General features: G+C 33.1%; 1 protein-coding gene across 1 annotated transcript; it reads right to left on the minus strand.

The window, feature by feature from the left end:
• Window positions 1–3,635: 3,635 nt before the first annotated feature.
• LOC136806572 (uncharacterized) lies at window positions 3,636–10,174 on the minus strand. Its single transcript, XM_067063161.1, has 6 exons — window positions 9,581–10,174; window positions 7,632–7,829; window positions 7,177–7,309; window positions 6,572–6,733; window positions 6,201–6,291; window positions 3,636–5,388 (listed from the first exon to the last, which is right to left on the minus strand). Exons 1-6 carry the CDS (start codon window positions 10,049–10,051, stop codon window positions 4,593–4,595), a joined length of 1,851 nt encoding a protein of 616 aa, XP_066919262.1. The 5' UTR covers window positions 10,052–10,174; the 3' UTR covers window positions 3,636–4,592.
• Window positions 10,175–14,082: the final 3,908 nt, after the last annotated feature.

A 14,082-nucleotide genomic window follows, 5' to 3' on the forward strand; every position in this document is an offset into this window, starting at 1 on the left:
TTTAAAGTTCATACTTTATATCAAAGGCTTTAAAGTTCATACACTTTATATCAAGAGGCTTTAAATTCATACTTTTATATCAAGAGGCTTTAAAGTTCAACTTTATATTCAGAGGCTTAAAGTTTTGTACTTTAATATCAAGAGGCTTTAAAGTTCATACTTTATATCAAAGAGGCTTTTAAAGTTTTCAATTTTATTTTAGATCAAGAGGCTTTAAAGTTTCATACTTTATATCAAGAGGCTTTAAAGTTCATATTTTATATCAAGAGGCTTTAAAGTTCATACTTTATATTCAAGAGGCTTTAAAGTTCATACTTTTTTCAAGAGGCTTTAAAGTTCATACTTTATATCAAGAGGCTTTAAAGTTCATACTTTATATCAAGAGGCTTTAAAGTTCATACTTTATATCAAGAGGCTTTAAAGTTCATACTTTAAACATACTTTATATCAAGAGGCTTTAAAGTTCATACTTTATATCAAAGAGGCTTTAAAGTTCATACTTTAATTCATACAAGAGGCTTTAAAAGTTCATACTTTATATCAAGAGGCTTTAAAGTTCATACTTTATATCAAGAGGCTTTAAAGTTTCATACTTTATATCAAGAGGCTTTAAAGTTCATACTTTATATCAAGAGGCTTTAAAGTTCATACTTTATATCAAGAGGCTTTAAAGTTCATACTTTATATCAAGAGGCTTTAAAGTTTCATACTTTATATCAAGAGGCTTTAAAGTTCATACTTTATATATCAAAAAGAGGCTTTAAAGTTCATACTTTATTCATTAAAGAGCTTTAAAGTTTCATACTTTATCAAGAGGCTTTAAAGTTTCATACTTTATATCAAGAGGCTTTAAAGTTCATACTTTATATCAAGAGGCTTTAAAGTTCATACTTTATATCACAAGAGGCTTTAAAGTTCATACTTTATATCAAGAGGCTTTAAAGCTCATATTTTATATCAAGAGGCTTTAAAGCTCATACTTTATATCAAGAGGCTTTAAAGTTCATACTTTATATCAAGAGGCTTTAAAGTTCATACTTTATATCAAGAGGCTTTAAAGTTCATACTTTATATCAAGAGGCTTTAAAGTTCATACTTTATATCAAGAGGCTTTAAAGTTTCATACTTTATATCAAGAGGCTTTAAAGTTCATATTTTATATCAAGAGGCTTTAAAGTTCATACTTTATATCAAGAGGCTTTAAAGTTCATACTTTATATCAAGAGGCTTTAAAGTTTCATACTTTTATCAAGAGGCTTAAAGTTCATACTTTATATCAAGAGGCTTTAAAGTTCATACTTTATATCAAGAGGCTTTAAAGTTCATACTTTATATCAAGAGGCTTTAAAGTTCATACTTTATATCAAGAGGCTTTAAAGTTCATACTTTATATCAAGAGGCTTTAAAGTTCATACTTTATATCAAGAGGCTTTAAAGTTCATACTTTATATCAAGAGGCTTTAAAGTTTCATACTTTTAAGAGGCTATCAAGAGGCTTTAAAGTTCATACTTTATTATCACAAGAGGCTTTAAAAGTTCATACTTTATATCAAGAGGCTTTAAAGTTCTTTATATCAAGAGCTTTATATCACAAGAGGCTTAAAGTTTCATACTTTATATCAAGAGGCTTTAAAGTTCATACTTTATATCAAGAGGCTTTAAAGTTCATACTTTATATCACAAGAGGCTTTAAAGTTCATACTTTATATCAAGAGGCTTTAAAGTTCATACTTTATATCAAGAGGCTTTAACTTTTAAAGTTCATACTTTATATCAAGAGGCTTTAAAGTTCATACTTTATATCAAGAGGCTTTAAAGTTCATACTTTATATCACAAGAGGCTTTAAAGTTCATACTTTATATCACAAGAGGCTTTAAAGTTCATACTTTATATCAAGAGGCTTTAAAGTTTCATACTTTATATCAAGAGGCTTTAAAGTTCATACATAATTTATATCAAAGAGGCTTTAAAGTTCATACTTTATATCAAGAGGCTTTAAAGTTCATACTTTATATCAAGAGGCTTTAAAGTTCATACTTTATATCAAGAGGCTTTAAAGTTCATACTTTATATCAAGAGGCTTTAAAGTTTCATACTTTATATCAAGAGGCTTTAAAGTTCATACTTTATATCACAAGAGGCTTTAAAGTTTCATACTTTATATCAAGAGGCTTTAAAGTTCATACTTTATATCAAGAGGCTTTAAAGTTCATACTTTATATCAAGAGGCTTTAAAGTTCATACTTTATATCAAGAGGCTTTAAATTCATACTTTATATCAGAGGCTTTAAAGTCATATTTATATCAAGAGGCTTAAAGTTCATACTTTATCAAGAGGCTTTTAAAGTTCATACTTTAAAGTTCATATTTTATAAGGCTTTAAAGTTCATACTTTATATCAAGAGGCTTTAAAGTTCATACTTTATATCAAGAGCTTTAAGTTTCACTTTATCAAGAGGCTTTAAAGTTCATACTTTATATCAAAGGCTTTAAAGTTCATACTTTATATCAAGAGGCTTTAAGAGGCTTTAAAGTTTCATACTTTATATCAAAGAGGCTTTAAAGTTCATACTTTATATATCAAAGAGTTCTTTAAAGTTCATACTTTATATCAAGAGGCTTTAAAGTTCATACTTTATATCAAGAGGCTTTAAAGTTCATACTTTATATCAAGAGGCTTTAAAGTTCATACTTTATATCAAAAGACTTTAAAGTTCATACTTTATATCAAGAGGCTTTAAAGTTCATACTTTATATCAAGAGGCTTTAAAGTTCATACTTTATATCAAGAGGCTTTAAAGTTCATACTTTATATCAAGAGGCTTTAAAGTTCATACTTTATATCAAGAGGCTTTAAAGTTCATACTTTATATCAAGAGGCTTTAAGTTCATTTTAAATCAAGAGGCTTTAAAGTTCATACTTTATATCAGAGGCTTTAAAGTTCATACTTACTTAAAGTTCATACAGAGGCTTAAAGTTCATACTTTATCAAGAGGCTTTAAGTTCATAGTTATATCAAGAGGCTTTAAAGTTTCATACTTTATATCAAGAGGCTTTAAAGTTCATACTTTATATCAAAAGGCTTTAAAGTTCATACTTTATATCACAAGAGGCTTTAAAGTACCTTTGTACTGAAAATGAAATCTCTGGCATCAAAGGATAAAAAGTTGTTCTCACCTTCATTTTTCATTTTCATTTTCTAAAATCTTTTGAATTATTTTTTTTCAGAAATTATAGTGCTCTGGATTATCTTTTCAACAGTAAATGTTAGAATCAAAAAATTTGTTTGAAAATGGTAAGCTAAATAAAGATTAGTGCACACTTAAAGCGAGTGGACTTAAAATATGACGCTATTGAATCGATTTCACAATGCGCCATTTTGAATTTTCTACTTTGTTTGATAATAAAGATTTTCTAATAAATTTTCGATCTCGGTAAAAAAAATTAAGAACATTAAGAAAAGGGTAGACTCTAAAGGTGCAATTTTTAAGGGATTTTTTAAACTTTTACTAACAAAATGGTGAAGATAAGACATGTTAAGAACATTTCTAGGCTTAGCACTCAAAAAGTTAAAAACATCCCAAAGGTTTCAAAAATTTTTAACGTTCTTATAAAAAACGTTCGATTTTTAGTTTAGATGGCTCGCTTTCTAATTTATTTCTATGGATATTTCATTCTAAATACGTTACAAAATAAAATGAAACTTTAATTACCTGAGATTACAAAAGCGTGACAAAAAAAATCTTATAAATAGAAGGTTTAAGAAAAAGTCATAAAAAAAGATAAAAATTTATCAAAAAATATAAATATCGTACCCCGAAATACATAAATTTAGAATAAAAAAGTAATTTGTTTATATAAAGAGAGCACCTGAAAAAAAGGACAGACCATATCCTCTAGATTGAATTCTCCTACTTTCTCTCATGATTCCTCATTTGGATTCAAAATTTGCTATAAAATCAAAATTAGTAATCCCACCTAAATTAATAATTGCACTCACTTTACATTTAACAAATACAGAGATATCTCAATAACTCGAACACATACTGGGAATAAAATGGCCTGGACATTCAAGCTGTAAATTATCTTTGATTTTGATGTTTCTGGCATTTCGAGATTGATCTACCTAGATGCTTGTAAACGTATGGTGGATAGAATTTAGCTTCATTTGAATTGAAAGACCACGCATGTGCTGCCTTCTAATATTGAAACGCAAATCACTATATCAAGACTCCCATTAAATCAAAATAGCAAAAAAAAATTAAAAAAATTACGGTCTAAGAATGAAATAGTTCTACTGTGGAAAAAAAATGTGTGTGCAATTAGTGAGATTTTCAATAGTGTATGTTGCGTGAAGGGATCAGATCAAAAATACTCGCAAAATAAAGAAAATTAAAGTTACGGAGACTGCTTCCACAAAAAGAACAGATGAGATGGAGTTTTTATAAGATACTTTAGTAATTGGTCATTTGAAGTAATAAAAATGACGCGTTCTTTAGAAAAAGTAACAAAATTGTTTTATTATTGGTTAACGACCAACCAAATCAAATAAGAGCATGTAAAAACTCCATCTCGTCCCAAAAAGAAACATTAAAGTTCATCTTTCTTACTCTCCTCGTTTCTTTCTTCTTCGCTCTCCAATTCTTCGCTCTCCCCTTCTTCACTCTCCCCTTCTTCACTCTCCAATTCTTCTCTCATCCGCTTCGTATAGTTATCCCGCTTCGCTGCGATCAAAGCTTTTACCATGACTTTCGGTATACGATCTCTCTCAAAATATTTCTCATACTTCTCAAGTAAAGACTCCGGTAAAGCGCTCAAAAATTCATCCCGGAAATCCTCTGGAATTCGACCACGTAGAATATGAGGATGATGTTCTTCCGGAATATCGTCTATCCGCCATGATAACTGCATTAGTATACGGGCAGGCTCACTCAACTGGCTCAAATCCATATGATCTCCATCATACTGTACGCCAAATTTCTGTTTCTCCTCGCGCCGTTTTTCGATGTACGCTTGACGTTCCTCATCGGATAAGTGCTGTAACATGTTATCGTAATGCGTCAAACGACGAATTTCATCTTCATCTTCTTCGTAACGATCTGAAGCATCCTCTTCGTAATCCGTAGCTTTCTCCCATTTGTGGCGTTCGCCCGGGCGGACAAAAACAGGTTCGCTCCCGTTCGTAACAACACCGTGCGGTGATTCGACCGCGCGACAGAAAATTTTCATTTGGTGTAGATCAAGCGATTTGACTTTCTTAGCATCTAAATATCCATTCTCTTCAATTTTGAAAATGTCTTTCCAAACGGCCGCCATTTTGGTTCGGTTTCGCCCGTACGGTGAGAAGGTACCGGTGAATAAGATGAATTGTTTCATAGTCATTTTTCTGTGTGAATAAGAAATAAAGAATTTCTTAAGATCAAAAAACTCTAGGACGAAAGAAATTTATGGCAAAATCTATTTATGCCATTTCCTGAGGCAATCTTATTTGTTTTTGCTAAAAAATTATGGTGATTTTTGTGGTCGTGATGTGCAAAAATTTGACGGGATTGCGTGATGAGGGGTACCACTGGGGGTCCTCGTTTTAATTTTCTGAATTCTTTCCACCCATTATTGTTAGAACTCAATCGCCACTAAAAAATTGTGTAATCTTTACGAAGATTCAACTTCCGCAAAACTTCCTTATTGCAAAGAGAGCCCTTCTAAATGACAATTTGGCAATCCTCCGTTTGCGAAATAAAGATTTTGAAACATTTAACAGCGTCGATGAGTTACCACTTCCTGCATGAAGAGGAAGCAGCAAAACCTATTTATAGAAATATTTGAAATTATGAACCACCAATATATTTTGAGTGACTCCGAAAATCTGATTCTGGAACCAAAACAAGAACAAAAAATATGAAAACAAGATTTCGATTCAATTTTAAAGAAATGTAAAGGAGGAAAAAACCCTCAAAAATAGAGAGATTGAAACACAAGCAAAGTTGATAAGTAAGCACTTCCTCGTTGAAAAGGAAACAGCAAATATTTAAATTGACTATTCTTCATAAATTAATGTGAAATAACAGCCTGTGTAACGCGGATACAGCTTCTTTCTATTCATTATTCTGTCAGTAATTTCAACCTCCCCCTAAGAGTCGTTGGGAAAGTTTCAAGGACCCAACAAATCCATAAAATGAATAAGAAGTGTAAACATACCCATCCTTAATAACGTCATCATCTAATGCATCTAATAATTGATTTTTGACAAGTTCAGTGTTCATGTAGCCCATATCGATCGTTGGGTCTCCTAGAAAATCAAGGAAATCAAGATTAATTACATTACGTTTATTCCAAAATATTTATATTGTAAAAAGAAGGACTAATTTGCTAAGGTTTACAAAACCCAGAAAGACAACTCGTGTGTCCACATCTCCCAGCTATTAGATTTCGAAATATTTTCATCCAGTCTGCTTATTCCAGACCCCCTTCCGTTAGGTATAAAAAGCTATTAATTTCAGAGACTTGCTAAAGCCTGTAGATTTGTATTTTTCGTTGGTCTGTCCGTTGGTCAGACTATCAAAACCAACCTTTCTTATAAGTCCATAGGAAATTGATATCAGCCATGGTATAATCTTTTTGTGTAATATCACTTGGACAATCATCAGCATTGAAATTATCTTGAATATCAGCTGTGAAAAGGGTTGTCACTGCAAGTGTTCTTCCGTAACCACGAACTTGGTGAATGTAAACTGGAAAAAAGTTCGAAAGAAGATATTGATGCAAAAAATGAAATAAAATTCAAAAGATTTATTGTAAGTCAGTTTGAATCATTCAAAATCAAATCAAAAAACTCTCAGCTTCATATCTTGTCAACAATAATAATAGCTTAAAGATATAAAATTTTGGCATAAGTCAATTTATAATTTAAAGTCCATTTTCTTTAAGTGTGCACTCTTCTTTGCTACCATGTGGAAACCGTGTAAACCCAATCCAGAGTAATCCCCTTGTTTGAGAGTCGTTAAAAAAAGAGTGCACACTTAAAGCAAATGGATTAAAGGGACATTACAAGCAAACACTACTGTTATAAAACACAACAGCCTTATTGTGATTTTACAATTTAAACTAGTTTTTAGTACTACTTTCAACCACTGAATGTCTTTTTCCTTTTCAATTTAGGTGAAAAAATTATTACTTGATGGAATGAAGATACAATCTCCAGGATAAAGAGTAGCCCATGTCCACGGAACTTTTGCGATCTTTGGGAACTTTTTCATGTCAATACTATCCGGATCAAGAAAAGAAAAACCAGAGCCAACTCCTGGATCCTGTTTTAAAAAAGGTAATATAATATAATAAGAGCGTAAGATTTATATTCCAACTATATAGGGTTAGTTTTATGAGATCAGATTCTGTTTTCTGCATTTTTGATAACTCCGACCAATTCTATAAATTGTAGCTTACAAAAATAAAGATATATAGTACAAAAATCATGAACACATTACACTGAAACATTACGTAAAATTACATTCCAGCACTTTCACACTCTTAGAAATTCTAGTCAATATACAAACCCCATTTTTTTGCTATTTTAGGCACCCTGAGGAGAATTTCTGTAATGATTGGTAAAATGTTTCTTTTCGAAATTACCTTTTGTTTGAAATAGAGATTTGTTTTTGTGGCCAGATTATTTGGTATCATGATAAAATCTTTACGACCATCAATAACGCAATGAAAATTATGATCAGCATCGTAGTGTACAACAGATCTCGTGCCACCTGCACTGATCCATAAGTTGGATTCATGCGTGAAATTTCTGAATGTTCCGCACATGATACTGTTAATAGCCTAGAACATAGAAAAATAAAAATGTTTGGGAGAAAAGTTGTGTTACTCATTTTTGAAAGAGTTACATTTTCATACATTTTCACAAGAATTAAACTGTTTTACACATTTTTCTTATACAAAAAATCGCAATAAAGCGAAATTGGTAATTAAGCCAATCTAACCGAATTGAACTCAATGAAACTGTAACAACTTCAATTAAAATTATGATTTGTGAAAGATATTTCCATGGTCCTTTTTGGTTATCAGATCTGCAAAATTGTAAAAACAGGTCCCGAACAGACTTCTTAAAAAGTTATCCAATCATCTATATATCTATTTTGAAGAAAGACCAGAATTTAGGCCAGGACAAAATAGGATGATGGCACAAAATTATGGCATTAAGATTTTGTAACGAAAATTAGTATTACCATAATTTTTGTTAGTTTTTTATAATTTAACTTATGTAACTTATGGCATGTCCAAAAAGCCATAAGTTTGGCGCAGAAAATCGGCGGCCTTAGACATATTCATTTATAGAAAAAGCGTATTAGATTTAGAATGTAGAATTCAAAAATCACTGTTAATAGAATTAAAATTTTCACCCAAAAAAGTTATTAGGCAAAAACCAAAAACTCCAGTTTGGCTGATGGTATAAACATGAAATTTGGACCAAAGTTGCATATTATTAATAGAAACATTTTTGCACAATTTTTTTTCTTCAAATTTTGCTGATGTCAGCAGAAATCAGCAAAATACGAATTTTTGCAACAAATTGCTGATGTCAACAAATTTTCAAAAACATTTTTTTTCAAAATGATCCTATTAATGATGTGCATAGTTGGGTAAAATTTCATGTTTACACCATCCGCTAAACTGGAGTTATTTCAAAAAACAAGTTTTGCTGTCGTCAGCATTTTTCGATTTTTCCCTAAGGCGGCCATCGAAAAAATGCTCTGTTCGCGTTGCAACGGGTGTTAAAAATGCATGCGGGTGGACGGACGGTCGAAAAAATTCCTGATTTTTTAAAATTAAGCCAGTAATTCTGGGGCAGGTGGTGACACGACCCTGGACACCGCCGTACATTGTACGGTGTTGTACGGTGGGTGTACGGTGGGTACGGTGGATTTCGAGTTAACCTATTTCACCACCGTACCAAATTGATTTCAGTTTCAGAAAGCATGCAAAGTTTTAGATATTCAACCGTGGTCGGACTTACTGAAAAACTTCTAAGTCGGAAAAACTTTCTTTGGTACATTAAGTTTGCCCACGGAACTTGTCTTTCGCGATCTTATTCCCACCGTACAATAGTACGGTGGGAAATTTAATGTACGGTGGGAAAATGTACGGTGTTTTCATAGTTAACCTTTAATTCCCACCGGACATTTAAATCAAGCCCCACCGTACAACACCGTACAATGTACGGCGGTGTCAAGGGTCGTGTGGTGACGCTAACAAAACAATTTTTCGATGGCCGTCAGAGCGATTAAGAAAAAGCTATACTTTAAAAAGAACAAATTGCTTTTCTTGGATTTTTTTTTCGCTTCTTCGCACCCTAAAATCAGCGAAAATATGATGCGGGCAGTGACGCGAATAGAACAATTTTCCGATGGCCGCCTAATATATTTTTTGGTGTTAACATCAATTTTTTTAACAGCCATTTATGAATTCTATATCCAAATCCGCTTCTTTAAAGGTATAAATGAACATGTCCAATGCCCCCAATTTTCGGCGCCAAACTTTTTGGACATGCCATAAGTTGCACGAGAACTGACCTTGACTTCACCCATCATTTCTGAAGGGAACATCGAAACAACATAAAGATCATCTGTTTTGTAATGTTTCAAAAAGTCTTTTAAAATCATTCTTCCAGATGTACTTGATCGATCTTCTTTCTTGTGTTCAACCAAAACATCCAAATCTCCATATTTTTCCGTCAAATATTCATCTTTCACCCATTCTTTCACTGCAGGCGAATCTTTTATGGCGCCTCGATAGACTAATGGAATGTGAGGGTCAACATGCTTTTCCCACAGAGTTTTTGGTTCAAGGAACTTATCATACTCTATTATAGGACCTTGGGGAGCGTTTTGTGAGCCTAAAGGCTTTTTGTGCCCAACAGCTTCGTCTGAATTCTCTGCTTTGGACAAAACGGGTGGAAATACTGCTTTCTCGACAAGATGTGGATAGTTATTATTTCCAAGTGAAATATCGATCAAAAACAAACACAAAAAGATAACCTTCATTTTTGAAACAAAATCTTTTTATCTATGACCAGTTTTGTATGTTTCTAAATCAATACTCTCCATAAAAAGACTTGCAAAACAATGCAGAAGTTGAAATCTTGACGTGTGCAACAGAAACAGGAAGAATATGAAAGTGAAAGTGGTCTTGGTTGCTTTATTATTCCGTGGTCAATCTTATTCAAATATTTGTCAAAGTAATATCGGTTTGTTTGCTTTGCGCGTATGACCAAGTAATATTATTTTACTTCCGCATTTATTTGGGCGGGAAGGTGATTCAATTTCATTGGCGTGTAAATAGCCTCGATTGCCCAAAGTTTTCCAAAATGCGCGGGAAAGTCGAATGGAAAAAGAGGGCAAAATTGGTGCCGGGTATGTGCAAGGGACTCTTTTTTAAACCCTCGAAAGTCACTCAAGGGGTATAAAAAAGATAAATTAGCAATTGAGTGCCAAAATTACGAAATATAAAGGCCGAGGTAAACGATTCCAACATTCCATCCAACATGCCATTTTCTCTCTGTTGGACAGAATGTTGGAATCGTTTACTTGAATGCAAAAATCGGAAAGGAAGAAAAAATTATGTTGGAAGAAGAAAAAAAGTGTTGGATAGCAGTTTGATCGCCATCAAACATTTTGTCCAACATTTACTTTTTCTTTTCGTGTTTGATCATGTTGGATTCGTTCACTCAGCTCACATCCAACATTTGAAAGGGAATGACGTCATTAGAAATAGAATCGAATGTTTTTTTGTCAAAAATTCGAAAATCTCGTAACAAATTTAAAAAGATGGTAGAGAAGCTACTAGCTCAAATGTTTTTTTTTCGGAAAATAAACCAATGGGGAGGGGCACTGAAATCAAGCGATCTATCGTAGAGGTGTGACCCTTTAAAGTTACGTTTTTCAGGCTTCCCAAAATGCACTGTAAGTGTGTAAAAATGAGAACATAGTTTTTGTTGCAAAATATTAAAAAGTTTGACCATTTTCTGCCTTGAAATAGATAAATAAATTCCAGGAAATTGCACCATAAGAGTCGATATTTCGCCAGAATTTTCTCTGCATTGTAAGGGTCTAATTGTTAGACTATAATTTTTGTCCGCATGAACAGCAGTAGTGGCACTGGTTACACTGGGTATAAAAATCCTCGCCATTTCTAATTTGAAAAGAATGAATTAAAAAAAAGAATGAATGAAAACCCATGTTGGATGAAAATGATTTTAAGGAGATCCAACACCTTTCCAAAATTCATCCAACATTCGTCCAACATTTCAATTTCTATGTTGGATGAAATGTTGGAATCGTTTACCTCGGCCTTAAGCGCATAAGGTTGATTTTCGAGCTTTCACTCGGATATACCCGTCACCTCGCAAACTAAGTGCCCCCTCCCCGGACCACCCGAGCACCGACAAAAGATTCTCAAACTCAAAGTCAAGTATCTGGTCTTTTTTGCCAGCTAGGAAAATTTTTCAGTTTTTAGAACAGATCCGACGATTTCCATGCCAACAGTTTTATCAAAGAACATCCACCAAGAACTGTTCAAGATCGTGCTTTTGTTTTAAGTCAGACATAGATGAAACCAATAAATAGAACAAGGATATAGATTCAAGGCCCACGCCACCCCCGGTGGCCAGGGGGCACTTTTTTGCAAAGTAAAGATTTTTGGTTGCGACTCCTTAGACTCTATATTCATCCCCCCCAACTTTCAATTTTATGGCGTGGGCCCCTGAATTTTCTGAAGAAATAAATAGAAGAGAAAATAAATTTAGATTTTCTTGTAAAATATCTGTTTTTACTTGCCAGTTTGGAAAATATCTAATCCTAGAACAGATAATAAAATAAATTTATTTTGCTGGTAGCTAGAAACAACTACCCTGAGTATCAGAGGTTAAGTTTTCAAAGAATATATTAACCTCTGAAGACCAATAATAGAAATTTTATCGCGCATGTGTCAATCTAATCACTGTAGAAAGAATCAAAGATGAAGAGCAAATATTACCTTATTAATGTCTAGCAGACTGTGGGTGCTTTTTCACTACGCTAGATAGATAAGTGGTTCTCATCAACGGTCCTTTTCATAAATTTCTAAGGGTTGTAAAAAATATACAATGAAGATTCGTGCTTAACATTAGATTTTGATGGCTTCATATTAAGATTCCAGATTTAACGTCGAAAACTGGTCATTAAACCTTTTGTTCTCCAAGAGAGGGGTAGAGCTCTCTTGGCTTAATGACCAATTAAACCAAAGATACACAGAAAAATAAAATAGCATTCAGAGCATCAACATTTAGATCAGCAGTGAAATTGTTTGGTTTTTGCATTAAAATGAAAGAACTGCCTCCACTGTTGGAGAACTGTTCATAAAAACGACTGACTTATAATTACTTTCAATTAAATTTTTTTCAACCATGCTGCAATTAACTCCAAATTCAAAGGGTCGTAAACGCTTTGACAACTGTTTTGGGAGTCAGTAATGTTTTCCTATCAATTTTCTTTGTTTCAGCTAATCGATTTTCGGCAGACAGTCTCAGCGAAAAAGCACCCTGTATCAGTATGCAGTTTACTATTCACGAATTCCCCAGAAACCTCCAAGTGTAATTGAAGTGAGTTTCTTTTGAAAGAAATCTTTTACATGATCCCCAAATGTATAACAGTAATTATTAAACTATTAAATATGGAAATGTCACTTTAATTGAATCGAAATAATAGACAGACTTTATGTTATGATTCTCTAACACTGACTCTTTTTAAAAAGCATTGATGATATTTTTTAGTTGTGTTTTCAAGGACGGGAATAAAAATATCAACTTTGAACTTCATCCAAGATCTTGGATGGTCGTCATGGTTACTTTTGTCTTCGTTGATTGCGCGCTGAATAGAATCTCGATTCGTCGGCACAGCGTCGATATATGATTTCGACCTGTGCTTTTCACGGTAAGGAACAACCGATATAACATACGGATACCTTTCCAGCTACCCTGAGTATCAGAGGTTGAGAATATTTCAACCTCTGAAGACCAATAATTGAAATTTTATCGCGCATGTGTCAATCTAATCACTGTAGAAAAACAAAAAGTGCTCGGTTTTTAACTCGAAAAAATTAATTCGGGAATTCTGGATCTCCTTTTTGGGACATTGAAGGATTGAACTTTCAGTAAATTTCATTGAAACGCTGTAAAAATCGTTTTTAGTGTGTGTTCTGACATTTTTCTGACTTCACAGCATTAAAACAGCTTTCTCTCCAAAGGGCTCCAAACGGAATTTCCACAGTTAATTTAGAAACGATTGGAATACCAGAATATTGGAATACTTTTGATATTGTAATTAATTAATGTGCAAGAGCAATTAACGCAAAGGAAGATGGGATCGCAAGTTGTACAAACGAATAAATTTGTGCAGATTTGTTGCTACCGATATTCATCCCGGTGTGTTATTTAGACCCACCGATGCGCTCAGAATGATAAAAAAGAACTGAAAGAGACTGGGTTCGAGTTTAGTACCAATGCCAATAGTATTGCTGATATATCCGTAGATTTATAAAGCCCGAAGGGCTAGATGTCGTACTTTTGCTAAAAAGTGTTACATATTTAGGTAGGAAATCCTACCTAGGTCACGTGACACTACAATAGAATTTCAACGCTTGACCAAACAGAAGCTACACGGATTTTCGAAAACAATAGAAAACTATATTTCTTGTGATATTCACTTTTTTTTTTGCCTGTGATGGCTTAAAACACGACATCTAGCCCTTCGGGCTTTACATCTATGGATATCTCGCCGTTCATTCAAACAAAACACAATTTTATTAAATTACCGAGAACAATTACAGTAATTTTGTTTGAGAATGCATCCAAATTGGATGAGGGGTGTCTACACTCTTTGACGCAATTAACCTCACTTTGCATTCAAATGGTACTTAGCTATTAGATTTTTTATAAGAAAAACCCGAGTATTGTACTCACTGATATTGCTGAGATTAAGCATCACATAACTGACTGGCGTTGAAATTCTTAAGCACCGATTTCTTGCCTTTTTGCTCA

The sequence above is a fragment of the Clytia hemisphaerica genome, unplaced genomic scaffold, assembly GCF_902728285.1.
Source record: "Clytia hemisphaerica strain Z4C2 unplaced genomic scaffold, Clytia hemisphaerica genome assembly, whole genome shotgun sequence".
Lineage (NCBI taxonomy): Eukaryota > Metazoa > Cnidaria > Hydrozoa > Leptothecata > Clytiidae > Clytia > Clytia hemisphaerica.